Consider the following 27,505-nt stretch of genomic DNA (forward strand, 5'->3'; position numbering starts at 1 on the left):
CGACTAAGCAATATTTAACTATAATTGAAACTTATCTGTGCGTTAAATTGTTGCGAGAATATTTAGTCGATGTTCTTTTTGTTCAAAATGGTCATTTATATTCAGTCGACGATCTCAAGTTCCAATAAATGAAAATGAAAATAATGCCCGCCGTCAATTTAAATATAAATACATGTGTATAGATTGCAGCCATTAAAAGTGAAAGATTGCGATTCGGGAAAATATTTCGGATAGAAAAAAGTGTCTTATTATTCAATTGGCGAGTCATTTTGTTAAAATTTTAAGTGGGCTCGTCGCATCCGTTTCACTCACTTTTGAAGTATAGAATCACCTTACCTTTTGATATCTCTTTTTTCGGGGCTTTTCAACAACCCGGCAACACACACACACACACACACACACACACACACACACACAAACGAACAACAACAATCACGCTTTGACAAGAACTTACCCCGAATGAAGCATGATTTTTTTTAATCAATGCCAGAGTTATTCAATCAACCGGCGTGTGCAATGTTAGCACGTCGCATCGATTAAAGTGTCAATATGATATCGTTTGTTCGAGAGCGCAGCAAATGAAACATGTGCTTACTGTGTTGCCGCTTACAATGTTTGGTACGTGTTTTAATGATTTTTTTCATTTACCTTTCTCTCTCTTTCGCTCACCTTTTCTATGTAGATGATTTTTTTTCTTGTTTTCTCTTTTTCATCAGTGATACAGTATTGCATGTTTCTAATTAAAATTGTCGATGTCGTTCAGAAAGTTACTGTCATACGTTTTATGAACGAAAAACGAGACAACCGTCACATCGAAATGAAGCGAACAAAAAAAAGTGATAGAGGTAGAAGGATAGAGAGCAAGAAGATAAAACATGAGATAAAAGGGTATCGAAATTTTTTACGTAAATTGATTCAATTGTTTGCACATTCAAATAAAAGGTTCATGACGAAAACAACGACACCGGTTCTTTCAACATCTCGATGTATTTGCTTCGAACGGTACTTCAGCTTTTAATTACGGGGGTTTAGGTATGCCAATCAATAAACCTATACGCTCTCAATTTTTTTGTTCATTCGATCTCGTTCTTTACCTCGTTCTCGTTGAGCTCTCGCTCTGTATTCCGTTCTCTTTCTTGCCTTACATTTTGATTCGAACAATAGCTTATGTGGGGGGGTCGATGATTTTCAATATATGCTAAATTGATGATGAAATGCTCATGAGATGTCACCGAGATGCACGCATTGAAATGCATTAATCTACGCAATGTCTTCAATATAAAACAAACTATGTATGTCGCACACAAGTTCTGACGCAATCATTTGAATTGAAATGCATTACGATTTATATCGTACATATAATCTTTGTCTATTTTGGCGTCCCATTATTTACATCCTGCATTTCCTCATTTCAGCAAACTAAATAGATTGCATGCAATTGTTCCATTCGTTAATGTGCATAATGCATAAATACAATTTCTCGCCTTTATTTTCATCGACATCATTTTGAATCAGCTGTTAAATTACGTTCGATATGATGTATTTTGCAAGCGATTCACTCAATTTCTTTAAGTGGAAAAAAGATAGATGATGCATTAGTTCAACTGATATAATTAATGATTTGTGAAGAAAGAAAAGTTCAGACACGATTTATGTGGATTTATCCGTTAAATTATAGTCATACTCAATAATTTGCAAAAAAAGAAAAAGCTTCATATAAAGAGAATACGAACTCAACAACAACAACAATAAAAACAAGAATACAAAGTAACTGAGCTGACTGTAAGACGAAAAAAAAAAACTTTTTAAAACGCGCATTCAGCTTGATCGTGTATGAGCACTTATACACGCAGAACCGAACGTACTGTTTTCAATGTGCGCACACATTCAAACACACGGGCAGCTGTTATAATGATCAAATCGAGCGCGCATTCTCATTTTATAATGTAAAGCGCAAGCATTATACACTTTAGATTGTAAACAAATGTTCTTGTGAACAGTTCGGTGAGCCGAACAAGAAGAAATTTGCTCTTGCATGTGGAAAATCACTGCTTAAAGATATTTTTGAATCTTTTTCGGGTGTAATTTGCATGTATTTCTGCTGTGGTGCTGAAATCGATTTTAATATCACACGAAGAAAGAGAAATTTCACAAAATACGCGAACCAGAAGAGTGGAAAGAAAACAAGAGAGAATTATTTTTTTTAAATAAAACGCAAAAAATAGAGTGAACTCAGTTTATTTTTAATCGTTTCAAAGAACTCTATATAGCAGCAGTATGTCTAAAGTGGCGTTGTACTTTCGACGATGGAAAAATTATACGCGGCAAAAAAGTAAGTGTTTTTTTTCTGGTACTTCATGCAGTACACAGCTGTTAATCATTCCCGTTGGGGTATAACATTTATTTTTTCCTCTTCAACAAAAGTCCATATGAATTTCCAGTGATGTTTTTATCAGTTTATTTTTGTCGACACAAGCATTCATCACCACAATCTCGAATTCTATCGCAGAGAAAATAAACACGGCGGTCAAAGATCGTCCAGTTTATCATACCAAATGTGATATACATATGTGTACGATGTATGCAATCACATTTTCAAACAATATAAATTCGAAAATAATCATCATCACATTTGCTACTCGTAAATCATATTTAAATAATTAAACAAAAAGACAGTCTCATGGAAAGATGCGTGCTAAAATAATAATAATAATGACCAAATGCGAGCGACAGAAATGCAAACGGTGATACGCTCGGTGATACGGCACAAATGGTGACACATATAAATAGAAAATCATTGAAAATGAAACCGAAGGAAAAATGTGCGACAGTTCCAATTTACAGTGGATATACGTGTTGGTGTGGTTATAATTATTGCAAATAAAAACAGAAGGAACCATGAAATTAATCACACCTTCCATGAAATGAAATGCAATTTTATCTCTTCTCCACGTCCTTGGTTCCGCTCTCACTCTCACTATATCGAAAATCGCATATGACATGACAAACAACAGTCATGGTGTTAATTGCATTGAACTAGATTTTCAATGTGCTCAACCCGTTCGACATCCAGTTCCAAGTGACAGCACGAAAAAAAACCTACAATAAATTTTCTAACTCAAGCACTTATTCAGAGGTTACTTATACATCGTGAGCATTCGCTCCAATTGAAGTTCAGTTTCCCTTCTAATTTAAATCGTTCGCACATCGATTTGTACACAAAACAGTTTGATCTTGATTTGCCGTCATACATGGCAATAATAATAACAAACATTCTTTCGAAATACGCCGATTCTAGCAAACGATCGAAATGCTTTCGTTTTTTATAGCTGGCATCAAGCCAATTTCCTAAAGAGCTTGCAAATACGACACCAAATCATGGGTTAAAAACGTGTTCGTCATTTGGACTTTTCACTCTCGCTCTATCTCTTTCTGTCTGAACAAATTCAAAAGGAAAATGGAATTTGGGGACATTATTTCGCCAATTTATTCTTGGTTTGTGTTGACTTTTTTTATGATACGACGGGTCAAATGTATTTTTAGAGCCATAAACAAAGTTTTTTTCATCTCTTCACTTTCAATTCTGCGTGGAATTTTATTTTGGTATTCCTTGCAAATGATTTGTTTACCAAATAATTTTTTCCATTACAAAAAGCGATGTTTTCTTATTCAAACTATATTCGCCAAATCACTCGACGGTTTTCGTGTTTCAAATCTACCATTTTCCGTCAATATTTTATGCAGATTCAGTGTTGATATGAATCGTGCATTTCTCACAATGTGCAAATTGCAATATGCAAAAAGATGAAAATGAGTTTGAGAAAACATCGAATGAAAATGAGCAAATAATAATAGGAATTAGAGTGTGTATGCTTGTGCAGCAGACGCGCGGGTGTGGCGTCAAAAGGAGAATGAACGAATCATATAATAGATTTGTTTTGATTGTGAGTCGCGTGTGCAATCAACCATTGATTGTAAAAATTCGTGTGGTTCTTCGGTGTTGTTTTTATTGTAATAATACACGTGCCATACACCGAGAACACTTAAAAATGACGCGCGTGAAAGAACGAACGAAAAAAGCGCAGCTAGCGAGAGAGAGAAAGACACACGATTGAGCGTAAAAGAGAAAAGAAACTTTGGCAATGCTTAAATTTGGTCTTTTTTCTTCGTTCGGTTGCTAATGCGTCGGAAATTGCGACGCAGTTGTACAATTCAAGCGTTTGGAAAAATCAACAAAATCTCATATATGAATGTATATCGTGGTTCATACAAAGTATAAATTACATTAAGGTAATGTGGAAAATGTAAACGGTTTTGTTTGTGTTCAACTCGAAGGCAATGTGTTTATAGAGCATATATGTGAGTCAGCACGGTGGCCGGTTTGAATTGCATCGCAATAATTAATCAATTGAAAACAAATGTTGCTATACGATTTCAAAGGAAGTTTTTGCAAAATGGATTCTATATAGTATGAAACATGCAATCAACTGAAATGCCGGCTAACCTTCGAAATCGATGTATGAATACAAATGATTTTTCCAATTCGATAAATCGCTAATTTACAATTCGCTTTACTTCATACACTGGCTCACTCGATTACAATGCGAAAATTATAATTATTGTATTGTAGCAGGTTTGAATCAACTAGAATATGCAATTTTTCCACTGTTCGCCTCATTTCAAGCAAACCAATTCAACGAACATAACCAAATTGAACAGAACGTTAAACGAATTATATTCTATTCACAAAATTTAATGATAAATTCTGATTGTATGAATTGAATGAATGTGTGCATATAAAGCCACGTCTATTCGATAATCAATATATATATTGCATGTCGAACTGATGAATAAAGTGTTTGCGCAAATCCACAAAATATACATCAAAATTTTGAATATAGTAAGTGATTACTGCGTTGGCATGCAGTTGGCAAAATATATTTCATTTTGTGCATGCTCATCGATTTTAATGCAATTAGAATATGAAGCAAAAATAAACTGACGCTGCTGTACATTGTATATCGAACATATAATTCAATTTTTCGATGACAGGCGATGGCGATAAAAAGAGAATGAACGCAGTTTTTTTCATTGATTTTTATTGTGTTTGTTTTCTTTTCGCTGTGTTTTTTTCCCGTTTATTTATTTGTTTTATTCATTTGTTTATGTGTTTTGTTTTGTTTTTCCGAATTTTTGCGTCATAAAACAGATGCTGGTGAGGATTGGGCGTTCGCAACGAAATTGACGGATTTATCAGAGAATTATGAGGATGATTGTGAAAATGCATACTCCGATTTGGAAATATTTCAAGCAAAATTTTTGGGAAGTACAACAATTCAAGCGGCAAAATCAGAGAAGGCAACAGCCAATGCAATTAAAAGCATCATATCGTCAGCAAAAGGTGAATGAACCACTTTGAGATTAAAGCGATAAATCATTTTTACTGCTATGCACTTTTATACATAAACAAATAATCAACTTTCATGAAACTGTTTCTTTAAAAAAAATATTTCTCTTTTCTTACTTCTTGGTGTAGCTTCCGGAAAAAAATTACAACGCATAAAACTGTCGGTGTGTGCAAGAGGAATCGAAACGTTTGATGCGATGACAGGCGTAACGTTGCACAAAGTTTCAATTTATCAAATCAGCTATTGTAGCGCTGATGCGGCACACAGTAATGTATTTGCGTTTATAGCTGGCCAGAGAGATTCACATGAAATGTGTAACAATGACACCGATGAACTCACCTGCTATGCATTTCTCTGTGCGAAACGTAAAATAGCCTACAATCTAACCGTAACCGTTGCAAAAAATTTCGAACGTGCCTATGATATGTGGAAAAAATCCGAAGTACGAAGCAAAACTGAACAATATGATATGGATCGATCGATGGGCCAAACCAATACGCTACAAATAAAATCCAATTTGAGTTCAAACGAACGAAATTGCAGCAATCGCAAAAGTCTTCTAATCGATTTTAATTCAGATACATTGACATCGGTCGAACGACAACGCCAACTTCTACAAAACGCTTGGGTTTCATTCGATGATGAACCACTTTTGAACAATGACAACGACGACATGCAACCCGTGTCAGGGAAAATATTCGAAAACAATTTATGGGACGGGAATGCGATTTGCTCGTAAGCACATCTACTTCTATGTTATCGAAAAGCCATTTACTTTATTTGATTCAATTTGGGAACATTTTTCTATTGGAAAATATTATTTTAAGTGAAACACAACGTGAAGTGCATTTTTTTTGTACTTTTGACTTTTATACAATACATACATGATATTAATAAAGCCAACATATTATCCGTTAAGTTTAATTAATAATTATATGAATATGGATTTTATTTCTATTGATTTCAATTTGTTTTAAACAAGCTCCAACTTTGTTGTTTCCTTCATTTTTTTGTCAGCGATTGACATATTATCTTCCTCTGAGCCTTGTCAAATTACCTGCTTCCATTACGCCAACATACATCCGCTTATAAATGTCAAAAACTTTATGTTTGTCAACATATCAAAAACTTTCTAAATTTAATTTTTTTCATTCATGTCAATTATTCAAGAGGTCAATTCAATTGTGCATCAACATCAAACGAGATAAAAAAAAACGATATGATTTAAAATGCACACAAATTATCGCATTTCTAGAATTCGACCTATTGAAACTTTTTTGACTATTTAATGATTTGATTTCAGAAATATGTTTACCAATTGTTAAATGAAATAAATTTATTTTAGAAAATGAACAAAATAGCTATAGCTATAGTGTGATAATAAGTGGTTAAAAAATGAAAAGTTCAGATCTGATTGAATGTTGATAATTGAGTGACAGAATAAGAGCGTTTTAATTTTTTTATGAAGTGTTTTCGATTCAATAAAAAAAAATACTTTTAATTTAATTGATAATGAAGCACATAAAAATAACCAGTTTAATTGATGCTGTACCCTTATTCGATAAATCGATGCCGAACACTGTGCGTAAGAATAAGAACATGCAAGCAGCGCCGCACTCGAATGCATTTGATTTGAATTAAAAATTGAAGCGGTGAGAGTTCGAACTAACCAAATTACACTAACAAAATCTACATACACGCTCAGTGTTCGATCGATGCTAATGAAATGTAGTCGTTCACATTTTTTTGGTTCATATGGCAAGATATATGTGACAACCATAAAATACCAACCTTTATACAAGCGATTATCCTTGTAAAACATGTTCCAACCTGATTTTAAAAATCCATTTACTTTGAAAGAGTAAAAAAAAAGAAAAGTACAGCCGTTTTTTTAATACAATATTCTTTATTATTTTTTGTTTGCTCTGTAAACATCATCCGATAAGAAAACCTATTTATACATATACACTTTCATTCAATTGAACTCCAAATGGATGCATTCAATTGAGTTCAGCCAAAAGGTCATGTTCATTTCAAGGAAATGACGGATACAAAATGGTGCATCATTATTTATTATAGTAATCTTTCCATAAAAATGACTCAATAATTGTTCAACCGTTTGCGATAATACGTTAAATTTTGTATTTCACGACTGCGTTTTATTTCATGTTCTTTTTCTTAAAAAAATGTGTTCGCAGGCCGATAAAACATATTTAGCAGCATTTTTGCATACATATTTGTTTGTTTTTTTACCTACTTCACTAAATTGTAAATCTATTTTGGGTATTTATTCAATGAACTCTATCGTCGCGATTCATATTCAAAATTCGACGGTCATAATTCAAAGTATGTATGTGTGTGTTTTTATAGCATCAAATAAAATGAGATTGGTTTGAGAGGGATAGAGAAAAACACATTGCACATTGAAGCACCAGCAATCGTTTAATGAACTTGAATCGCCACGATTAAATCATTAATTTTATTTTAATAATGCATTTTAATCGAATGTGTTACTTTTCCTTCCGAATAGCAATTAATATGGTTTTTAATACAATATAATTTATAATAATAAAATTATCATTTTCTGTACACAAAGGGGATATGAAACAAACACAAAAAAAACAAATATTCGAAATAGCCGATCGTATAATATATAAATGATTTGCATATTTGGGGCTGGGAGGAAGATTAGACAAATAGATATATAGCTCTTTAATTCAATTTTAGTACTGTTTTTTCTCTCTTTCTCTCTCATAAATCATCTATATGCTCTTTTAAAATAATTCTCTAATTTGCAGAAAGGCGAAAAAAGCGTTTAATCAAATCGAATAAATGAATGCGTAATTCAATTGTTTTGTCAACGACAACTAAAAATTAGAAAACAATATTCATGCCAATTTGATTTTTTTTTGTCTTATTTTCTTTGTTTGCGAATTGTTTCCAATTCAATTTCGGTACACATAACTTAACTTAAATATGCATTTTTTATATATATATATTTTGAGCGATTTGTTTTTCTTTTATAGAATATCCTTTTCAGCGCTCGTTTTGGCGACAAAGCCCTGGGATATACTTGCTTTATCTATCTCTGGTACACGTTTGTTTTTCTCATTTTGACATATTTTTTGGAAGCATTTTATTTTGATTGTGAATCTATTTTAAATGCAGATTTGGAATGGAAATTAGTTTGTTTTTCAGACGAAACAAAAATGCAAACAAAATGCCGAGAAGAAATTTATTGATATAGCGCGACATTTTACATAATAAAAATGAATGGTGTGCGTATAATTTCAAATGATACCACATAAATCAGATAACACCGCACGACGGACGGGGAATACATCTTTATAATGTGAATGCTATTAAGCATATAACAGTGTGTGAATGTTCAGTTCAATAAATAATCAATGTTGCGGATCAATTTTGGGGACAAATAAGAAAAGAGATTTTTTTTTTGCTTTGCATTTGAAAATGTTTGACAATAATCATAATAAATAGGTTTAATTTTCATCGTATTATTTTTTTATCATTTGTAACAAATGGAATTTTGTGCATATTTTTCGGGGTTCTTTAATACTGGTTCTTTTCTAGCTCTTCACTCATTCAGGTGATGTGTGATTTTTGTTATTCTATTCTACGAATATGTGAATATGATTTTAATTTGTTATTAAATTTGTAGTAGAAAAGAAAGTAATATTGATTGGTTTTTGTTGTTTAAATGGTTTTGTTTTGTTTGTTTATTTTTTTGATTAAAAGAGTATTTGAGTTGAAGCATCTCTCTAGACTGTGCTTGTGCCTAACCACTTTTGATGTCTACAAAAATTGTATATGAGTGAGTAGAAAAAGGTGTTTGTTGATTGGCAAAAATTGTAAAATATCTTTCTTCTATTCTGTTTTTTTGACTATTTTTTTTTTTTGTTAAATCTCATACACACTACAAATATTTTTGTGGTTTACATTTGGTTCTTGCAGTTGTATATAAGCGGTAAGGTGAGAGATTTAAATGGTTATGATTTTAACTTTTCTCCATTTTTTTTTAATATATCAAATTCTAAAATGTCTTTTTATTTCATCGTGTTTCAATGCGAAATAAGCAAATCGAATCGACTTACTTTTTCTTTTTAATGTTTGGACTTTGTGTCGTCTCTGGTTTAATTAGTTGTGGATCCATTGAAGATCAGGCAGATGTTTCCGTTGGTTCCACCCAACATTCGCTATCTTCATCACTGTCCGAATCTTCAGATTCAGATAATTCGATTGCAACACGCCGTGCCAATATCGATGCAACATCATGGAATGCTGTTGAACGCTCCTTTTCTTTTTGCTCAATTTTTTCCACTTTTCGTAATTTGATACCTTCAAGACGTAAAAATAGACAGAAAAGAAATACATTATTAGTTTCTTTGTCGCAATTGCCATTGAAAGAAATCGTATTTGTTTGTTTGAGTTAATTTCATACCATCACGGATGGCTTTCAATAAATCGTTTCGTGTATCGTCAATGGTTGGAAGAATCTTCTTTTGTTGCGTTATTTTTTTTGGTGTTATCAATTTACCACCAACGGAGCCATTGTTCAAGTCACCATTTGCAATCGGTTTGTAAATATTTGTCGATGGACTGTGATCCATTGGTGGTGGTGGTGGAGGCGGTGGCGGTGCAACAGAGTTCGATGCCATCTGTTTGGGCGACAACTAAAAACGAAAGTGGCGATAAAAAAAATATATATGGCAAACGTAAGTAAAACAAGTCAATCAAGTTTTAAAAAAAAAATTGTTTAATTTATGATGCTTACCTGTTCCGGTATTGGAGGTGGTGGTGGTAAATCGTTGATTGCGTTCATTTGTTGTGTCATTTGCAAGTTCAAGCTATTCAAATTGTTTATTTGACTATTAAGTTGGGCCATAACAAGTGCATTTTGATCCATAACGCCGCCAGTGTTGCCGCCGCTGGTATTTAGCTGGGGTGAACCGGATCGTGATGTGCTATGACTTCGTGCCAATATTTTGGCTGCAACTGATGCATTTCCATTGGTCATTTGTTGCATTGGTGGTGATTGTTCCATTGGCACTGGTGGAGGTGGCGGTAATGCGTCACGTGATTGCAAATTTCGACTACGTGTTGGAGTATTGGCATTTGATGCATTTGGTGTATTGCCACCACTTGGCGGTGCTGGAGGTGGTTGTGATGGTCTTGATTTTCCTTTCGATGGTGTGCCCGGTGCATATGGATTTTCTGGTGATATTGCACCAGCATTATGATGTCCAGCATACATATTTTGTGAATGATGATATGCTGTTTCATCGTATAATTGTTGTGCTGTTGCATAGCCAGCATGATGCTGATATGCATTTGGTGAATTTGGCATATAACCGTCAATTTGTTCGGTTTGATAGCTGCGCCGAATTTCAATTGAATCGGGACGATTTGGCCGTCCATCATAACCTATGCTATTGTATGCCGAATCTTCATTGCTCATGGCCGAATTTGGTGTACGATAAATTACATTATTTGGCATCAACGTTTCACCATGACCAATGGCAATTTGACGTTGTTTCTCGCGAGTATTATGAGGCGTACGAACTTTACGATTGTGACGTTTACCGCCAGCGCCATCGGTTCGAGGTCGATGCATCTAAAAATGACACGGAAAAGAACCACAATTATTTATCAATATTGAAAATTCGATGGACAAAATAAACTCACCTTCTTTCCTTTGTCATGCAAAAAGCGTTCAGTGTCTTTCAGCATCTCTTGTCGCCAGAGTTCGAAGAAGTAATTTGGATCAGTGTAGAATTTAAGGCCATCCTTGCCGTCATCTCGATAGCAATTCAATTTATCTAATGGCGGTGGCTTATCGCATTGCTGTTTGAAAATAAAAAGAAAATCGTATTGCTCGTTAATTTCATTCAAACTTTTATACACTTAGTTATAGCAAACAAGAAAATGACTTACCATATAAGTCTCAAGCATTGCAGCTGGCATTGTGGCTCGTGAAAAGATTTGCTGATCGAAAACCGTAGCACTTTTAAATGCTTTTTTCATTTGAATGTCTTGCAGTGATACCTCTTCAACATTGCTATCTAATTGCGTAACTTTAATGGCCAACCGATCAATTCGAGCTTGCAATGAATTCGATCGTTCGGATAGGTGGCCAGCCTCTCTGGCTAATTCACCAAATAAATCCTCCGAGTGTTTTGATAATGATGACAATTGTCGAATGATATTGGTAAGCGTTGTATTGGTCACCGTTTCAAGTTCAGTTGGTTCGGCAATATCCTCACGAGGATACACCGACCGTGCCACAAACACGGGTTCGATTATACGTTTTGGCAATGGCATCTTTTCTCCGGTGTCAAGTCCTGTGTATATGATTTACAACTCAATTGAACTTCGTAAACTTGTTCTGATGGTTTTTCTTCTTCTATTGTTTAACACGACTCGTTTTCCATTTAAATGAATAGATTTTTATGAACGTCTACATTGTCTCATCAAAGTTCTTCCTATAAAATGACAAAACAACACGAAAATATTATTAAATGTGAGTTTTGAAAAAGTTTTCGATGTGAAATGAAGTTTCAAGATTGAATAAAAAGTTTTCGTCTTTAAAATTACAATCAACAACACTATATTGACAATGACGCACGTCCGCACCGATAGGGTAAGGAACTGCAAGTGAAATGCAATTGCAAAGAAAAAAACAACCTCAATAGAAGATATGATTGAAATATGTTTTCTTCATAAAAAGCAGCGCATGTCTACCATCTCCACGAAATGACATTTGAGAAAGAGAAATAGCACATTTCTGTTATGTGTGCATTGCTCGCCAATGCAAGCGAAAAAAAAACACGATTGCAAAAAAAAATCAATGTGCGCTTCGTTTGTAGTTCAAAATTAGAGGTTGCTTTCGCCTGCATAAGCTTAACTTTCAATAGAGAGAAGAAAAAACGACGACAATCGCGATGCCGCTACAATGGAACAATATACACACATTTAATACAAGCTTATCGTGATGGTAACGCGTGTACGATCAGGTGGAATATATTTGTCTCTGTCATGTTATGCACGGTCATGTTATGCACCAACCAATATAGCAAAGTGACAGAGTGGTAGGTGTTTTTGAAACCAGTTCGGAGAACCTGGCAATTGGATTATAATTCGACTTTTTGTTTCAACAAACGGAACTTAACCACCGTGAAGTTATAATTTAAAGAAAAAAACTAAAAACGAAACAGCGACATAAGAAGAAAAATAAAATTCATGGCAATGACATTAACAACGAAAGAAAATCGAATTCCCTGCTATGGTCACTGCTGCTTTGGCTACTATTACTACTCGAACACAAGTGTCGATGCTTTCCCGTGAAAGTGACAAGTTTTGCTTGAGCTGAACTCAATCGAAAATAAAGTTACACACAATTTAATTGCAATTACCAGTTGAGTAACTTTTTCAAATTTTTTTTTATTATCATCGTCGATGCCTTAGAAAGCGGTTTTCGCTCGAAAATAAATACTATATTTCCACAATAATAACCATTTGATCGAAACATCAATAGTTCAAACTCTCCGCATTTCGATTTCAAATCTATAAATTATTTACGATGTCGCATTTCCAAAACAATTTCCCATTAGAGAGAATGTGGCTGGGATTAATTAAGCATTAATTCAGTCGATTTACAACGTTATTATCTCTTGATAATATTCATGTGAATATTTTAGCATGCATTTTATCACATAAAAAGTATTTTTAACTCGCAAATCTGAGAGCATAACAGCGATGGTTTGCATCTATACCTAAATTTAAACTGTAATCAAAAATACCATTTAATATTCAATATGAATCATTGCTTTTTTCCCATTGTGTTTCGTTGTCAACGATAATGGCAACGACAACGCTAAAAAAATGTTCTTGAATTTATTATCCATGGTATTGTATCAAAAACATCTGTATGAAAATTGGATTCTGCCGAAAAATGTTTTTCAAATAAATTTCAAAATGGCGCATAATAAGAGAGAGAGGGGGAGGGGGAAAAGAATGCTTTCGAATATCGAGACAGACAAATAACTTCGAATATTGTAGCTAGAATTGGTTTCTGTGTTTGAAATATTTTTCCATAAATTCTACCAATATATCGATTTGCAATTCATTGAAATGTTATGTAGATATTTCAAACGAATTAAAAAGTAGAATGGCACAACATTATTGTACAGCGGCAATGCATTATCCAAAATTCAATATACGCATTTCGAAGAACAGCCTTTTCCATTACATCCGACATCGAATTGAAAATCGTTTATTGCTGAGCCAAAAAAAAAAAATAAATAAATCGTTTTATACGTCAAATTTATAGCATCTAACACATGAAAGGTCTATTAACCTACAATTGAGCTACCATCAGCAATAAAATGAATGATAAAAATTTAAGAAGCCGTGACGTTTATCGCGATCTCAATTATCGATAAAACATTCACACACGTACAAATGCCGTGCAAAAAAAACTACTACACGAAGAACGTAGAAGAAAACAACGAACAGAAAATAACACTTGTTTCGTCTTTGACCAAGATGAAAACAGAAAACATTCAATTTGATTACGGTTGCGATTATTAGCACGCACATTGATTAATAGTACGACGAGGAAAATGTGTGAAAGAGGAAGAACCACACTCTTTTCGAATTGAGAATGTAAATGTCCGTATAAGTTATCTATCGGAACGTTTGTAATGCACACACAGCGGCTGCATGCAATTGTTTTGCCAGAATACATCAAGCGGCTGGGTGTTTGTGTGTGCGCGCGCTTGTGTTTTTTTCAATCATGTGCAATAGAAGATAATGAATATATTTTATGCTTTTGCTCTCTAATGTGCAGCAATTTCATTTATCCACTGCACCCAGCCGCAAATATGATAGCTCATAATATATTAACAAACACGTCGATCTCCATTATATATATCTTATTTCGTTTTAAATGTGCGCTTTGTTTGTTACAAGGCATTATCCAGACACACACACACACACAACTTATACACACATACTTCCTCTCCACATCACAGACTTTTAAATGATAATTATTTTAATTATTTTGTTTCACTGATGAGTATTTCTTTTCCCTTCTGTTTCATTTCATCATCTCTTTGTTTTGGTCGATTCTATTTTCTTTAAAATGCCTGCCCGTAGACGGTTGTACATAGAAAGTTACGAAGAATGAAAAAAAAAACCAACAACATATTTTATGCGCTCTGGATCATTTTTGCACACGAATACGAAATTCATTTTTGCTTAATTAATTTCGTTAAGCGCAGAAACATTTCTGATCGTTGTGTGCAATTTAAATAACAGAGGAAAAGATGATTCGTCTGCATTATGAAATTTATAAAATGCAACCGATCATTTTTCATTTTTATGAAAATGGGAACGAATTTTATGCAAACCAAATTCTATCGGTTGGAGGTGAAGATAACGGGATTTAAATGCAATTTACACAATATTCTCACTTAATTCGATTATGGGCAGAGCATCATTTCATTCTATGGGGGAAATTAATAGAGTTGAAATGAATGCGCACCATTTGAAAAAACAAAGCAATATTTTTCTTTAAAAATAGACTATTATTTGTTAGTTTGTTTGTTTGTTCTTTTAATAAAAAGACCGTAATAATATATACAATTATTCCATCTGTGAACAAATTGGTTTTTCATTATTGCGGTAAGAATCGATTTTAATTGTATTTTTATAACACGGAACTACAAAAAAATCGAATTTGATGAATTTTCTTATATTTTTGCCCCCCAAAAAAATTGAATTTTAATTTTGAATTCGTCAAATATAAAAGAAGAATATTTGTCATGTTGCTATTATATTCTGTGCATTTGTCAAGTGAATGTTAAGTCGACTCCGTTTCAATTATACGAAGATTTTGAGCCATTTTTTTTAAAATAAAGACTAAAATGAATCCTTTATTTGTCGTTGCATTGAGCACTTTTGCTTTAATTCAGGTAGTTAAAATCTTTTCTAATTTTGCTCAAAGAAGAAATAGATTCATTTTTCACAAACATGGACGACAAGACACAAAAATTATTATGAAATTTCATGGAAGGATAATTTTTTCCTGAATTGCATTTGTCTTATCGTTGACGTAAGAAAAGTTTATGATTTTCAATTTAAAAATATTTTATTGTTAGTTCGCTTTGGAATGGCCTTTTGTTGAGGTCGAAAGTATTAGACAAAATGGTATATTGCTTTGGCCAGGCTGTGCTCAGATTAAAGTAAGAAATTGTGAATTTTCTTTTAAAATAAAAACCAAATTAAAATTGGCTGCATTTTTGTTGGAGGTACGAGCAAAGGTCGGATGTACTAATGCCAAAAATTTGGAAAGTAATTTGGACTATTTATCTGAAATAACTGATGCTGCTGAAATCTTGGTAAGTGAAGAATCAATAAGTGAAAAGAATATTGAAGCATCAGGTTTCAGTGCTACCCAGAAACCAGAAGAACTTGTTGTGCCAGTTCAAAAATTATTTATGGCTGCAGAAGTGTATCAAGATCTTACAGACGTTAGACAAAGCCACTGAAATGCTTAAAAAATGAACGAAATTATCGAATCGGATGTAGCTTACACCAACTATGTAGAAAATAAACAAGACGATGTCGTTGGTGATAAGCTCACTCAAAGCTGTGGCAAAGTCGACAAGGCCGAAGTGTATTTGAAAGAATATAAAGCCACAGTTGAAAAATGCAAAGACAATTTCAAAAATGCAATTGCTCCAAAAGTGTTGAAAATCAACAAGGGGATAGACGATCTGACAATGAAGTACAATGATGAAGAAGTAGACATTGTAGCAGCCAAAAAAGAGATTGAAGAGCGAACGTTGATTTTATCTGAAATCAAAACCAGCAAATCAAAAAGCGAAAAAGCTACAACTGAATTTGGCATTTGCATTGCCAACAAGGGAAACGAATGCGAAACATTCATGCAAGGAATTTATTCGGAATTCAAAAAACTTTTGGGATGAATATAACATTCGTTTTGAAATTTAATCTTGCGTTGACCTTTCATCATTTCGAATAAAGTAAATAATAAACTCTATCAACGTTGATAGACGTGATAACATAAAACAATGTTTTTCTTGTAATAAAAACGAAATTTCAACAAATTCCCATAAAAACGTAATGAGATGCATTTTATTACCAATTGTGTTTTACTATTTCTTGTTGACTTCGGCATCCGAACTCTTACATAGTCCGTCAATTTATTTGTACACATCGGCTGTACAAATTGCTTTTCAAGACTATTTCAAACTAGTAATAGCTTGGTTTAATTAGTAGGAACCAATAAAAGTTACTGCATTTGTTAATTTATTTGGAGGTTTTCGACATGACTCGTTTCAAAGTTTTCACTTATTGTTGTCAAAAGATTTTCGATTTAATGAACGAAACTCAAATAAAACTGTAATCGTTTTTCAACATATCGATTGATCGCTGTTGTTTTCTTTCAATCAAAAAGTTTTCAACTTAATGCAACTATTCCATTCAATTTGTGTATTGTTTAAATTCGATTCTAAATGGATGTCTTCTGTTCACTTTTACTCAGAAGTTGAGAAGTTTAACGTCCTTTCATTTCAAGCGTATCAAATGTGAAGAGAACAGAATTTGCACCATTTTTGCTCCTTAATCAAAAAACCAGCTTGATTAAATTGTAAAAGGAATTGAATTTGTCGAATGCAGGCCTTTTGTGAGAAATATAGGACGCAAAAGAGGCAAAGAGAATGCACGTCTCCAAAGTGCAATCGATTTTGTGGTTTTGAGTTTCAATAAGAGAGAGAATTTGAATTGAATTTTTTCCACTTCTTGTTTCTTTGAAACTTGGTGACTAACCAAAAAATATACGATGAATTTAAAAATTAGATGACTGGGATACAATGTGCACAATAAATAGAATTTTTTTTGTTATTGTTTCATTTTTTGTTGTTGTTGATTTCATGCGCACATTATAATAACTATTATGCGATGAACAAAAGACATTTTTAAACAAAATTATCATCCGAATAGAATGTGGTTAGAAGACAAAAACGTCAAAAAATATATTATTAAAATGAAAATGACAGACAAATAGTCAGTGAAATATGAAACGTACATAAATGAGGTAAACATTATTGTGTTTGACATTTGTTTTATGCATAATAAGTTGTGTCTCTTTGTTTTCACGCAGAAGAATACCTCACATCCACATCCGTTTTCTTCATTTGTCGCGAACAAATACGAATACGTCTTTGTGATAAGTTACCTTTAAAATTTTGCAAACAGATATCAAAAATAGAGTCATTCACTTGAATTCTTAGGCTGTCATTTGGCAAACTGGCAACTATAAAAGAAGATCTTTTCAGACAGCTATATTGTTATTCTTCGCTATTGTCAAGTGAAAGTATACTTTAGTTTGGCATCCAAACTTCGTTAAAACGTTCAACAATTTACATAAAATGTATCGTGTTTTGCTCGTCATATTCAGTGCTTTTGCTGTAATGCAGGTGATATTTTTGTAACAATCAAATTCAATTACATTCATGGATAATTTCAAAAGTGAATTCAATAACATTTTTATTTTCCAAATATCAGCTCACTCTGTCGGAGTCTGATTTTATAAGCAATCAAAATGCTGTTGGCGCTCCGTATTTCGGTACGAAAGGTGGACTGTTGCCAGAAAATATGTTTGATGTACGAACGTGTTTTTTTCAATTTCTCTTCATTTAATAATTTAAAAAAACATTTTTTTGTAGGCGGTATTAACAAGACTTCCGTGCACATCTGCACTCTTTTTAATTAGCAATCTGAACTATTTATCAGGAATGATTAGTTCGACGGATTTTTTTGCTAGTGTTATCGATCAGGTGAAAATCGATAATTTGGCTGCAAGCATCGCTAAAAAGCCGAAAGAACTGGAAGATCCAATGCAAACATTGGTAATGGCGCTAAATATTTATCAAGATCTGACGGAACAAGCTTTGGAAGACGCAGTCCTAAAGCTCGTAGAAATGAATGAATTTATCGAATCGGATGTGTTGAATACCAATTATGTGGCGAGTAAGAAAGACGAAATCGTTGGCGATAAGCTCATCAAATGCTGTGCCATCGTTGACAAAGCCGAAGCGCGTTTAAAAGAATATAATGCCACTATTGAAAAATGTAAAGATATTTATCGCGATTCGATTGTACCACAACTTGTAAAAATCAACGACGGAATTGATGATCTTACTTTGAAATACGATGAAGAAAATCCATACGTTGAAACGGCCAAAACAGAGATAAGGGAGCTATCCATTTTGATTGTATCAGAAATTCAAACGTTTAAAGAAAAAACTGAACAAGCCTTGATCGGACTAGGTGAATGCATCGCCAACAAAGGACCTGAGTGTGAAAAATTCATGCACGGAATTTACACAGAATTCCAAACACTTTTGGGATAAATTGAATTTACGACGCAGCTTAAATTCACTTTGAAACGTAATCACGTTATGAGACGATAATAATATTCCATAAATTGAAATTTATGGCAAAATACACATTTTACCGATTTTTTTTTTTTCTAGAATAAAAAAAGAATAATTATTGAATTTGCACGAAAAATGATATGACTTTTTCATTATTATATACCTGTTTCGATGGACCAATTTTTTTTTTTAGAAATTAATAATCGATAGTTTTTGTTATTGGAATCCAGATTACTATTTGAAAACGTTACATTTTAGAATACATTCAATCCATGTGCAATTCATGTATACAAGATTAGTTTTAAAAGCTTTCCTGTTTTAATTTATTTTATAATTCAAATCGTCGGAAAGAACTGAAATTCAATGAACTTTCATTAAATGAGCCAGACACGAGCAATATATCGACAGTTATACAGAATCTCAATTTCTTTCCATCAACTTTTATTCGGAAAGTTTATCAAACTTTATTTAATTGCACGATTCAATTTGTATTCACAATAATAGTAATATTGAATGTCATGACGATGGTATCGTAGAGATGCATTTTGCTTTGAAACAATTTTGTTTTTCGATTGAAAATTCATACTTATTATTATTCAAAATGAACATAAATATTCAGAGAGAATTTTCTCGATATAGTTGAATATCAATTGTTTAACATTAACATTCAAGAATGGATTTACATTTATCGAAAATTGGGACGATATAATGACGATTGAAGTTTGAAATAAATTTCGGGGGCTATGTCATCAGAGTGTCAAAATTCGTATTTTTTGGTAAAGAATGAATGTTTTGGGTCTCGCATCCAAAGTCGACCCCTTTTGAAATATTCATAAAATGAAATTTAAATTTTGTGCATGGAATATTGTTCAGATATAATGATTTTTTTTTCTTCGGGTAATTGATTTGCATAGAAAACATACGTTGTTTTTGTGAGCCTATAAAAGCCGACGTAACAATATTCGGGCGTTCAGTATTTTGCTGATTTCATTGAAAAACGACATTTCGTAACAAAAAGATTTTGAAAAAAAAAAAATATTTTTAAAAATGAAATTATTGATCGTTGGCATTTTGTGCGTGTCCACTTTGGCTTATGTAAAGTGTTATAATTGTTCTTTTGGTTTGTTGAAAAATTTGTTTTAAAAGAAATTCTTTCAAAATCATTAGGTATCAGGTGGAAAGACGCCCACAACAAAAACAGCGAAAACCGCTCCAAAAAAGGCAGCACCAAAAGATTGTAAAACATACAACGATGTACTTGAATACTTTAAATCAATGGAACCGATTACAAAGGATGTTGAATTTCACGATAATTGGTTTGATATGGAGCGTGTACTCGATTTGTATGACTATGCTGAGTCAGATATGTGTGGCAAAGATCTTAGCAGTGTGTTGAATACCATTGTTGAACAAATTCGTGGACTTGGTCTTGCATTTGAAGGCGTTAATTTGGATGCGGGACATCCGAATAGCGAGAAAGAACCAACACCACATGAATTATTCGTTAAGAAAAAGAGTTTTTTTGAAGGTGCAAAAGCAACACCACATCTTAAAAAATTGTGCCCATTGATGAATACCTTGTATGCAGGACATCAAAAATATGAGGCCAATCTTTTGAAATGTTATGATCATTTGGCATCGAATTATACACCGAAATCCATTGAAATAAATGTGTTGGTGAGCTCATTGGCAGACGTTTTGAAACCAGCTTTGAAAGCTAACACAGCGATCGATTCAAAATCAACTGAAGAAGCAAAGAAAATTGCTCAACACATTATCAATAAACTCAATGACGTTCGTACTTTCATGAATTCATTCATTGGCTGTGCCGAAAAAGAAGTGACCACGATGAAAAAGCAACATCATGAGTTTAACACCAAATTCAATGCAATTAAATAAATTGACCATCAATGAATTCACTGATGTTCTATAATATTATGAAAGCTAACATTTGATGTAAAGAAATAAAATGATCGATTTTATATCGGGAAACACGGTGGGTTTTATTTTTTTGAAACAACTTCAATTTGAGATCAAGTATAAAACACACGTTTTGAACAATTCGAACAATTTTATGAAAAAAGCGAAATTTGAGAACCGAATAACAAACTGTGAAAACTTATTTAATCCAGAGAAATGGGAATTTTGTTTGCGCCAGATAACACATGTACGTTAGAAATGTACGTTTATAGTCATCTCATTCTATAGCAATTTTGCATGCGTGGTTGAAGTCTATAAAAATAAACTTATTACTTATATCTGGATTAGTTGAGGTGGAGCCGCTATTGATTCTTAAGAAAAAACGTATTCCTTATTATTGAAAAACTATTGAAAATGAAGTTTTTAATCTTTAGTTTTGTGAGTCTTGCGATTCTGGTTTGTGATTTCCCATTTCTGAATTTTCTGTGGATAATATTATAAAATTAATCAAAATTTGTTTTTTTTTTATTAAAATTCAGGCAACTGCCTATGGTGGCAGTTCTGTTTCCGTGGATAGAAATGCTCATTTTGAAGTAATGGAAAGTGTTTGGGATGATATTGTTAAGGAAGATTACTTCGATATGGATCTTGCAATTGATCTTTACGACTATAAAGAAACTCCATTTTGTCCTACTGATTTTGGCAATGATATTGAAGAAATTGTTGGAAAGATTCAACAAATTAGTCTGGCGCTCAACGAAATTAATGTGGATGTGAGAAGAGAAGCAGATTTTGTGCGACCAATTCTGCGAAGCTTATCTAATGGTGCAATGACAGCCACCACAAGCGTACAAAAATGTGTTACATCAGCGAAAAAACTCTACGATGCCTACCAAAAATATAGATCAAGTGTATCGAATTGCTACAATGGCTGTAAAGCCAATATGAAATCAATAGCCGTGGAAGTAAATCAATTATTGGGTGGATTGGTTGATGTTATCAACAAAGGATTGAAAATGGGAAAACCCATCGATTCTGAAACGATTCAACACAAAAAGCCAGACATTCAACAACTTCTCCAAAAAATAGATAACTTTCACGATTTCATGGATTCAGTTTTGACATGCTCACAGAAAACTATAACAACATATCTCACAGTGCAAAGTGAATTTAATTCTTTGCTTTCTAACGTTAAATCATTCAAATAATGTAGTTTTTTTTTTGAATAAATGAAGAATAAAGATATACAACAATTTAATTGATTTTTTCATGTATAGACATAGATTTGCATTACGTAAGTCTGCAAATTTGGATTACTCACAAATTGTAGAAGTTTTAGTAGTAATTATGTCAAAAAATAATAGTATCAGCATCGTTTGATTTCATGCTATATTCTGACTGATATTAGCTGAATTTAAGTTAAATTACAAATAATATAAAAATGGACGTACGTTGCTTAAGTTGACAAACGCAGGTTGTAATTTGGAGTGAATAACTATCACAATAAAAAAATATAGAACAAAAAATGGCGAAAAAAGTTATCTTTGAATGCGAATCTCCAATTGTGAGATCACACGAATCATTTGAATAAAAAAAAATTATTATTATTCATCGACAAATTTCACATTGTGAGACTCACAATTATTTGTCACCATTTCATCTATTATTTTGGAAGAATGTTATGAAAAATTATATTAATGACGAAAAAAGTTATGATTACTTTACACAGAAGACAAATAATTTTTTTTTTTGGCAAATTCCATTAGACAAAGGGTGTCATAGAAACTGGGTCTTTTCTTCATATGCTATAGAATAATTTTTTACTTCAAAGCACGAAGTTCTACAAAAATTTCACGTGTCTGTTGCCTATAAAATTAATGCGTAATACTGTTTTTACATCAGTTTAGTTTGTGTGACTATCAATTTCAAAACAAACGGTTTTTTTATAGAAGAAAATGAAATTATTGATTCTTTGCATTTGGGGATTTACGACTCTTGTATGTGTACTTGTTTTCATGATGTTTTTTTTTAATTTAAGCAAATTAATGAATATTTTTCTCTTTTGAAATTAAGGTCATTGCAAATGGTGGTGAAGTCTCCGATTCCAAAGATGGAAAATCCAAAAGCGAATTGATGCAAAAAGTTTGGAATGATATTATTAACGAAAATTACTTCGATATGAATCGAGTTCTTAATCTTTATGATTATAAGGATTCGAAATCGTGTCCAAAAGATCTTGGCAATGACATTGAAGAGATTGTTGGAAAGATTCAACAGATTAATCTTGCACTCAACGAAATAAATTTAGATGTGAGAAAAGAGACCAATTTTGTACTGCCACTCGTTCGGAACCTTTCAATGGGCGCAAAATCAACAAGCCCAATCATACAGAAATGTGTTAGTTCGGCGAAGACACTTTTCGATGCCTATCATAATTACAAATCTAATATGTTGTTTTGTTACGATACTTGTAAGCCACATTTTAAAGCAATCTCCGAAGAGGTGAATCAACTTATGGCTGAATTGGCTGAGGTGATCAACAAAGGAAATGATTTGAATCCGGCATCGATTCAACACAAGAAGCAGAACGTTGACAAACTTATTACAAAAATTAACGATTTTCGTGGTTTCATGAATCTGTTTATGAAATGCACTGAGAAGGCCATGACCATTTTTCAAAAAGTACAGAATGAATTTAATACAATAATGTCGACAGTTAATTTGACTTCAAGATTGTAAAACATGATTTTTTTAATGAAAAATAAAGTATGCAATATTTGAATGATGTAATGTTGTAAATTGTCATTTTTTTCAATTTAAGATAATTCCTCGTTGTAAAGAATAAATTCCAAACTATGTTCAATATATTTTATAATTACGTTTCTAAGAACTGTGAAGTCCATAGCACTTTTTTTGGCAATGAAATTTCGTTCGTAAACAACACATCGACAAAGATCATCTTCGAATAGAATATCTAATGAAAAATTCGCATGGCGGTGATAAAAATGAGATATCATGATGAGATCACCACATTGGTTTAAGTTTTTAAATTAAACAAATATTTAGCTCACAATGTCATAATTGAAGCAAGTTTTTAAACTACGCATTAGAAAGAAAACGACGACGTACGAAATTCTACAACTGTTTTGGTAAGCTCATAACAGAAAATGGAATTTTTATTCGCGTCAAATTATATTATTTATGTCTAATCACATTACACGTGGTGAAAAAGAATTACGGCCTATAAATCAACGTGGCCGAATGTCTGTATCAGTTCAGTCTGAACTATATTTTAATCGATAATGTGAAACTTATTTTACCGAATTTAGTACGAAAACTAAATAAAAATGAAGCAGTTGATTATTTGCATTTTAAGCTTTGCAGTTTTCGCTTGTGTAATTGTGTTTTCATCACCATATTATAAAATTCTGAATAATATTTGCATATTTTTCTTTCAAAATCTAGGGAGCATTTCTTGAAGATAATGGAAAACTAAATGAATTTCGTGAAATGCAAAGTGTTTGGGATGATATCATTAAAGAAAATTTTTTCGATTTGGAACAAATACTCAATCTGTATGATTTTGAAGAATCGTCAATATGTCCGCAAGATTTAAGAGAGGATTTGAAAGAAATTACCGAAAAAGTTCATCATCTCAGTCTTTCGCTCGATGGAGTTAATACAAATGCCAAAAAAGAAATGACTTCCTTGCGACCATTTCTGCGAAGCTTATCGGAAGGTGCAAGAACAACAAGCAATAGTGCATACAGGCTGTTTTCAGGCTACAAAGTCTATCGGAATCTTATGTTGGAATGTTATGACAGTTGTAAACCCAATCTCCAGTCGATATCAACAGAAGTGAATGAATTATTGGGTGAGTTGGTTGACGTAACGCACAAAGGCATGGAATTATCAAAACCAATTGATGATGCAACGATTCAACATACGAAAAAAAATGTACAAAAAGTTCTCATAAAGTTAGAACTTTTTCGAAGTTTCATGAGCGCATTTTTCAAATGCACTCAAAAAGCAGTCGCTGTATATCAGAAAGTGCAAGAAGAATTTATTTCAATTTTTGGTAAAATCAGATCATCTTTGTAATAAAATTGATTTCTGATGCGGAATAAAGATTACGTGATTCATTTGAATACCCTTACAGTTGAAGTTTTTCACTTGTTTCCGTCTTTTGTTGCAGTTTGCATAAGTTCGGTGTATTTTCCATAAATGATGTTATACTTTGTTTGAAAATGCGCACATATTCAATAGGAGTGTTGCATTACCGCTCGTTGACGTTTTTCGTTTCGATCAAATGTTTGTAGGTGTACGATGCGCAACTGCATGTGTCGGCAAAATAAATGAATGTGGATAAAGTACGAATGTGTGCGTAAAATGTATTTTTTTTAGTCAATGATTCTGAACGTACACCGGTTGACGGAAAAGGTCAATTGAACTAAATAGCTTATAGTTGATCATATAAGTTTATACCACATACGATGCATATAAATGGCATTTTATATAAATTATAAACAAGTGAGTACAAAGTTTGCACAATCAAAGTGCCTTCGTTATTATTTTGTGTCGGCATTCATAATTTTACCCCATTCACTTTGTTCGCATGAATGATGGTGATTGCAAACTACGCAATTGTTGAGCAACCACGAAACAAATAAAAAAAAGTATATGTGAAATGTTCCTTTTGACAAAATGCCGAAATCGAGCTAATGAATCAATGTGATTAGAGTGTGTTTACGAAACTAAGCAACTGCACAATATGCAATTACTTCGTGTAAATGCACATACACACACAAAAAAGAACAAACTGAGTCAAATCACGTTTTGTGCTGATTTGGTAGATACATGAAATATGGGCATAATATGGAGACTAATCGGACAGTATCTTGTTGTTTACTCTGTTCGAAATGATGGCAAATAGACGCAATTAGATTACACATTTTAGTTGACTCGATATGTTCACGAACTGTGTGCTGTTTGACAAATACACAGTCAATTTGATGACATAAATATGAATGGTATTTTGAATCTATTACAAAAATATGCATGACATTCATTCGACGGAAAGACGCTGGCGAGAGAAATGCAAACACATCAATACATGCATTTTAGTATGATTTCATGCATTTGAGTTCATACACACACTCACACAATGATTGTTATTCACAAAACGCATTACGATTAGAGAGAAGGGGACTTAGAATCGACGATTTTCTCTTTTTTATTACCTTTTTTCGCTCTCCCCATTTGCGAATTCTGAGAAAAAGTAAAACATTTTATTGGTCGTTTGGATGAGAAACACGAAATAGTGCCATTCTAAAATTGATAAGACTTTTTCTAATTTCTATTTGAAAGTCAACCGAAAAATAAAGCAACAAATTAACTTCAACTTGACATTATTACTTCATCTTTTCTAAAGACGTGCGTGATGTTGTTGTTGTACAATACATATATACACATTCGTACGAAAGTCATTGTAAATTGCCATTTTTATTCGCCGTAGATTCCATGTAATTTCGTGTGTATTTGGAACATTGGCGTTCACATCGTTTTCTTGTCTTTCTCTCGTGTTCTCATGCACACACATATGTGACATTTTCGGTTATCGTTGATTCGTCTTTTACCTCATTTTCGGCACGATTGAAACAACACACGCATTGTTGTTGTGGTTGGCCGTCTCACAAAAAAATTCTTTTAAATTATCAATAAAATTGACCATACTGAAATGACTCGGTGGTGAGTTATTCGATGTGAATGTTATCGTATTTTTTTCTCTTTTCTTTAGAAAACATATATGTCATACATGGAATAATTTCATTGAAACACAGATTTCATGCTCATTTTCATACCCGGAACACTCGCAATGCATTAATATATGATGAGTGTGTGTGTGGTATTTTTGTCTCGTTGTTATATTTGTCGCATACACAAAAGTTGCATTTTGCACTTTATGTTTCTGTCAAGATACGGAGATTATTTCATTTGGGTGCGGACGACGTATCGTCATGACTAATTTTCTTCTTTCGGTTTTATTTTTTATCTTTTTGCATTCAACTCTCCACTTCATTTATCATTTTTCAGAAAGTAAGATAAAGAAAATGAAAATGTGTGCGCGTTTCCTGTTCAATTGACTACTTACACAATGCTGTTTACTCTCTTTCTCTGTCTATCTCTTTCTTCCGAATTTATTTCGATCGTTTTAAATTTGTTTTTGATTTGCATACAAAATTAATGTACACATTTACATCACACTCGAATTGTTTCATTTGATATGGAAAAGTCACCGCACAAACACTTCATCGAAGAAGACGACAGAAATAAAAAAAAAAACAACAACTAAATGTTCACCTTTTTAAATGCACAAATACACCAAATAATTTCTTTCTACCGAATCGATTTATTCCATGAATGAATTTTATTTTTTATTTCATCGTCGAATCACAAATCACTGGTCGAGGTTTTTCGAATGTTTCACTCAAATGTGGGTAATGTTTGATATAGAAATCTTTTTTGCAGGCAACTCAGACACAAAAAAAAAAATTAAATTCGTTTTTTTTTCTTATGAGAAACTCCGCACATCACCTTAAGTTTTGTACTGTTGTATGCATTATACAATACATTACTAATACAACGGGCTGCTTGTTTGTATGAAGATACAATGACGGCCGCTGCTGCTGTTGCTGT

The 27,505-nt window shown here is 32.8% G+C and overlaps 7 protein-coding genes across 9 annotated transcripts; 6 read left to right on the forward strand and 1 right to left on the reverse strand.

The window, feature by feature from the left end:
• Window positions 1-1,950: 1,950 nt before the first annotated feature.
• Window positions 1,951-6,344, forward strand: LOC116341309 (low density lipoprotein receptor adapter protein 1-A-like). Its single transcript, XM_031768284.1, has 3 exons — window positions 1,951-2,332; window positions 5,210-5,401; window positions 5,537-6,344. The coding sequence occupies exons 1-3, from the start codon at window positions 2,278-2,280 to the stop codon at window positions 6,145-6,147; spliced, it is 858 nt and encodes a 285-aa protein (XP_031624144.1). The 5' UTR covers window positions 1,951-2,277; the 3' UTR covers window positions 6,148-6,344.
• Window positions 6,345-7,439: 1,095 nt separating this feature from the next.
• Window positions 7,440-27,467, reverse strand: LOC116341461 (wiskott-Aldrich syndrome protein family member 2). 3 transcript variants are annotated; one of them, XM_031768575.1, is made up of 6 exons: window positions 26,961-27,467; window positions 11,361-11,908; window positions 11,112-11,270; window positions 10,201-11,040; window positions 9,868-10,099; window positions 9,586-9,764 (listed from the first exon to the last, which is right to left on the reverse strand). In XM_031768575.1, the coding sequence occupies exons 2-6, from the start codon at window positions 11,745-11,747 to the stop codon at window positions 9,586-9,588; spliced, it is 1,797 nt and encodes a 598-aa protein (XP_031624435.1). In that variant the 5' UTR covers window positions 11,748-11,908; window positions 26,961-27,467. The 3 variants fall into 3 exon arrangements, with proteins under 3 accessions (XP_031624437.1, XP_031624435.1, XP_031624436.1); XM_031768576.1 differs by lacking the exon at window positions 26,961-27,467 and adding an exon at window positions 12,021-12,075; XM_031768577.1 differs by lacking the exon at window positions 26,961-27,467 and having other exon boundaries at window positions 7,440-9,764; window positions 11,361-11,747.
• Window positions 17,796-19,017, forward strand: LOC116341462. The gene is made up of 3 exons (XM_031768578.1): window positions 17,796-17,929; window positions 18,018-18,116; window positions 18,179-19,017. Exons 1-3 carry the CDS (start codon window positions 17,882-17,884, stop codon window positions 18,863-18,865), a joined length of 834 nt encoding a protein of 277 aa, XP_031624438.1. The 5' UTR covers window positions 17,796-17,881; the 3' UTR covers window positions 18,866-19,017.
• On the forward strand, window positions 19,867-20,881 carry LOC116341463. Its single transcript, XM_031768579.1, has 2 exons — window positions 19,867-19,984; window positions 20,057-20,881. The coding sequence occupies exons 1-2, from the start codon at window positions 19,937-19,939 to the stop codon at window positions 20,786-20,788; spliced, it is 780 nt and encodes a 259-aa protein (XP_031624439.1). The 5' UTR covers window positions 19,867-19,936; the 3' UTR covers window positions 20,789-20,881.
• On the forward strand, window positions 21,020-22,067 carry LOC116341464. Its single transcript, XM_031768580.1, has 2 exons — window positions 21,020-21,265; window positions 21,349-22,067. The coding sequence occupies exons 1-2, from the start codon at window positions 21,224-21,226 to the stop codon at window positions 22,015-22,017; spliced, it is 711 nt and encodes a 236-aa protein (XP_031624440.1). The 5' UTR covers window positions 21,020-21,223; the 3' UTR covers window positions 22,018-22,067.
• On the forward strand, window positions 22,650-23,608 carry LOC116341465. The gene is made up of 2 exons (XM_031768581.1): window positions 22,650-22,806; window positions 22,883-23,608. Exons 1-2 carry the CDS (start codon window positions 22,765-22,767, stop codon window positions 23,546-23,548), a joined length of 708 nt encoding a protein of 235 aa, XP_031624441.1. The 5' UTR covers window positions 22,650-22,764; the 3' UTR covers window positions 23,549-23,608.
• On the forward strand, window positions 24,053-24,967 carry LOC116341466. The gene is made up of 2 exons (XM_031768582.1): window positions 24,053-24,204; window positions 24,275-24,967. Exons 1-2 carry the CDS (start codon window positions 24,157-24,159, stop codon window positions 24,908-24,910), a joined length of 684 nt encoding a protein of 227 aa, XP_031624442.1. The 5' UTR covers window positions 24,053-24,156; the 3' UTR covers window positions 24,911-24,967.
• Window positions 27,468-27,505: the final 38 nt, after the last annotated feature.

This window comes from Contarinia nasturtii, unplaced genomic scaffold (genome assembly GCF_009176525.2).
Source record: "Contarinia nasturtii isolate CC-2019 unplaced genomic scaffold, AAFC_CNas_1.1 Cnas_scaffold_695, whole genome shotgun sequence".
In the NCBI taxonomy this organism is placed as follows: domain Eukaryota; kingdom Metazoa; phylum Arthropoda; class Insecta; order Diptera; family Cecidomyiidae; genus Contarinia; species Contarinia nasturtii.

Coding starts and splice junctions, on each gene's coding strand:
- LOC116341309 (XM_031768284.1), top strand. CDS start 2,278: ATGTCTAAAGTGGCGTTGTACTTTCGACGATGGAAAAATTATACGCGG. Junction 2,333..5,209: donor AAATTATACGCGGCAAAAAA/GTAAGTGTTTTT, acceptor GTCATAAAACAG/ATGCTGGTGAGGATTGGGCG. Junction 5,402..5,536: donor CATCATATCGTCAGCAAAAG/GTGAATGAACCA, acceptor TTCTTGGTGTAG/CTTCCGGAAAAAAATTACAA.
- LOC116341465 (XM_031768581.1), top strand. CDS start 22,765: ATGAAATTATTGATTCTTTGCATTTGGGGATTTACGACTCTT. Junction 22,807..22,882: donor TTTGGGGATTTACGACTCTT/GTATGTGTACTT, acceptor TTTGAAATTAAG/GTCATTGCAAATGGTGGTGA.
- LOC116341463 (XM_031768579.1), top strand. CDS start 19,937: ATGAAATTATTGATCGTTGGCATTTTGTGCGTGTCCACTTTGGCTTAT. Junction 19,985..20,056: donor GCGTGTCCACTTTGGCTTAT/GTAAAGTGTTAT, acceptor CAAAATCATTAG/GTATCAGGTGGAAAGACGCC.
- LOC116341462 (XM_031768578.1), top strand. CDS start 17,882: ATGTATCGTGTTTTGCTCGTCATATTCAGTGCTTTTGCTGTAATGCAG. Junction 17,930..18,017: donor GTGCTTTTGCTGTAATGCAG/GTGATATTTTTG, acceptor TCCAAATATCAG/CTCACTCTGTCGGAGTCTGA. Junction 18,117..18,178: donor TGCCAGAAAATATGTTTGAT/GTACGAACGTGT, acceptor ATTTTTTTGTAG/GCGGTATTAACAAGACTTCC.
- LOC116341461 (XM_031768577.1), bottom strand. CDS start 11,747: ATGCCATTGCCAAAACGTATAATCGAACCCGTGTTTGTGGCACGGTCG. Junction 11,041..11,111: donor TGCATGACAAAGGAAAGAAG/GTGAGTTTATTT, acceptor TGTCATTTTTAG/ATGCATCGACCTCGAACCGA. Junction 9,765..9,867: donor ATTGAAAGCCATCCGTGATG/GTATGAAATTAA, acceptor TACGTCTTGAAG/GTATCAAATTACGAAAAGTG.
- LOC116341466 (XM_031768582.1), top strand. CDS start 24,157: ATGAAGCAGTTGATTATTTGCATTTTAAGCTTTGCAGTTTTCGCTTGT. Junction 24,205..24,274: donor GCTTTGCAGTTTTCGCTTGT/GTAATTGTGTTT, acceptor TTCAAAATCTAG/GGAGCATTTCTTGAAGATAA.
- LOC116341464 (XM_031768580.1), top strand. CDS start 21,224: ATGAAGTTTTTAATCTTTAGTTTTGTGAGTCTTGCGATTCTG. Junction 21,266..21,348: donor TTGTGAGTCTTGCGATTCTG/GTTTGTGATTTC, acceptor ATTAAAATTCAG/GCAACTGCCTATGGTGGCAG.